The 2,048-nt window shown below is 38.4% G+C and overlaps 1 protein-coding gene across 1 annotated transcript in view; it reads left to right on the top strand.

The window, feature by feature from the left end:
* Positions 1–1,755, top strand: part of CNOT11 (CCR4-NOT transcription complex subunit 11) — a 20,287-nt gene extending 18,532 nt beyond the window's left edge. The window contains exons 5-6 of the mRNA XM_004704449.2: positions 532–628; positions 722–1,755. Of these exons, the coding sequence (XP_004704506.1) occupies positions 532–628; positions 722–919 (295 nt within the window). The 3' untranslated portion in view covers positions 920–1,755. The remainder of the gene's footprint in view (positions 1–531; positions 629–721) is intronic.
* The last annotated feature ends 293 nt before the right edge of the window (positions 1,756–2,048 follow it).

The following is a 2,048-nucleotide window of genomic DNA, read 5'->3' as shown; positions in this document are numbered from 1 at the left end:
TCTATGTGGGCTTTGTTGCTTCTGAGCTAGATGGCCACTTGTTTACCTTCAAACCTTTAAGACCCCAGATGCTATATCTTTTGATAGCTGGGCACCATCAGCTTTCTTCAGCTCACCTCCATTATTCTTGTTGCAACCACCTCATTGTAATGTTGTACTTCTTGGTTCCTAAACCTGCCCCATCCTCAGGCACACAACACTTCCTCACTGCCTTTACAATTAAGGAGTTTAATAAGATACAAGATGATGACTCGATACACACAAGCCAGTCAGCACACAAGGACAGAGTGCTCAAGAATTATTGTATGATTAAGTGTAGACTAGACTTAACAAAATGGAATTATCACTTTTGAATGAATGGTTGTGGCTCTTAGGTTGATTTGCCACTGTATATGTGAAACTAGGTAATTGGATTATTTATCATACATTTTCATCAAGTGTAAAGGAAATCTTTTTTGATTAAATGATTCTTTTAAAAAAAACATTAGCAAATAAAACTGCCTTTATTTTCTAACTTTTTAAATGAAACAGACTAACTACAGCTGTTGATCTACCTCCTGAATTTATCCACCTTTATATATCAAATTGCATCTCCACTTGTGAACAAATTAAGGATAAATACATGCAGGTCAGTAATAAGAAGTCTTTGTAAATTTTGTCAAGATGCCAGCAAAATGAGCACACTGAAAATAATTCTTGTTTTTCCTTCTCTTTTTCCCAGAATCGTTTGGTACGTCTTGTTTGTGTCTTTCTCCAATCCCTGATCCGTAATAAAATTATTAATGTGCAGGACTTGTTTATAGAAGTGCAGGCATTCTGTATTGAATTCAGTCGGATCAGAGAAGCCGCTGGCCTTTTCCGCCTCTTGAAGACACTGGATACAGGGGAAACCCCTGCTGAGACGAAAATGTCAAAGTAATGCTTCCCCAGGACCACTGTTCGTTGTTCAGCTGTGCTGTGATTTAAGTTTTAAAACTGTTAAAACCCTGAGTGGACTGCTTGGTCTAGTGCATATGAACATCATTTTATCTCCTTACAGCAACGTGTTAATTTTCCTGGGTAACTCTTTAGGTGAATTTTTGGGTAAGAACTTGGAGAAATAAGTCTTTTAGGTGGTGTCTTGGTAAATATCCAGAGGAGAGGGCTGGTTATCCAAAAACGCCATTCTTGGAAAAGCAAAATGCTTGTTCAGGAATCCAGTTTTACTGAGGCTCCAACCTGACACCCATTCTTAAGAAGTTGTGATCTGACCTTGATGGGGAATCTGTGGTGTTTTGAATCCTCAAGCGGCAACCAGGACCTTGAACCCACTTGTGCATGTACCTTTTAACTTCTGGTGAAGCGTCACGTGAACCAAGGACATACTTGTCACTTTATCCTACAGAATTTGGGGTCTTCTTAGACAGTACAGTCAAAGTATTCTTTGGGACTTTAGGGGAAAAAAACAAAAAACGTGGAAATCTTAGAAATGTTTTTAAAATAGTTGGTAATGTTTTCTGGTCTTACCACCCCCAAGACATTCGCTTGTCCTATTGTTCGTATAAAATAGTCACAAAAACATCATTTGAAAAGGGAAAACTGTCCGTGGGGTCACTTTGAGAGGTACTCTGATGAATATCATTTAAAACGGCTTGCTTCCTGTCACTGGGCAGATGGCATGGGGAAGCATTAGAGAGGATATTGTGTTGATTTTTATGCTTCATTTAACTTTTGGACAACAGTGCCTTACATTAAAGTTCTTTTTTAACGATGTTATTTTTTGTGTGTGTTTTAATTTGCTTTACTGAAGCATTTCCAAAGCATACTCTTTATTGAAAGAAACTAACCCTGGCAATTCTGAGAGGATTGTAAAGTTGTCTGGTAACACAATGTAGCACATCTACATTTATGCTAACTTGTGTCTTAGCTATGATGAGTCGGGGATTCATGAGTATGTTTACTTAGAGCGAACAATGACCTAAACTCAAACTCTGAGCCATTGAGTTGATTCTTACTCGTAGCAACCCTATAGAACCAGGGTAGAACTGCCCCTGTGGGTTTACGAGACT

This window comes from Echinops telfairi, unplaced genomic scaffold (genome assembly GCF_000313985.2).
Source record: "Echinops telfairi isolate 266 unplaced genomic scaffold, ASM31398v2 ScPeMD7_7467;HRSCAF=8505_1, whole genome shotgun sequence".
NCBI classification, from domain to species: Eukaryota; Metazoa; Chordata; class Mammalia; order Afrosoricida; family Tenrecidae; genus Echinops; species Echinops telfairi.
This window is presented reverse-complemented; position numbering and strand designations above follow the sequence as displayed.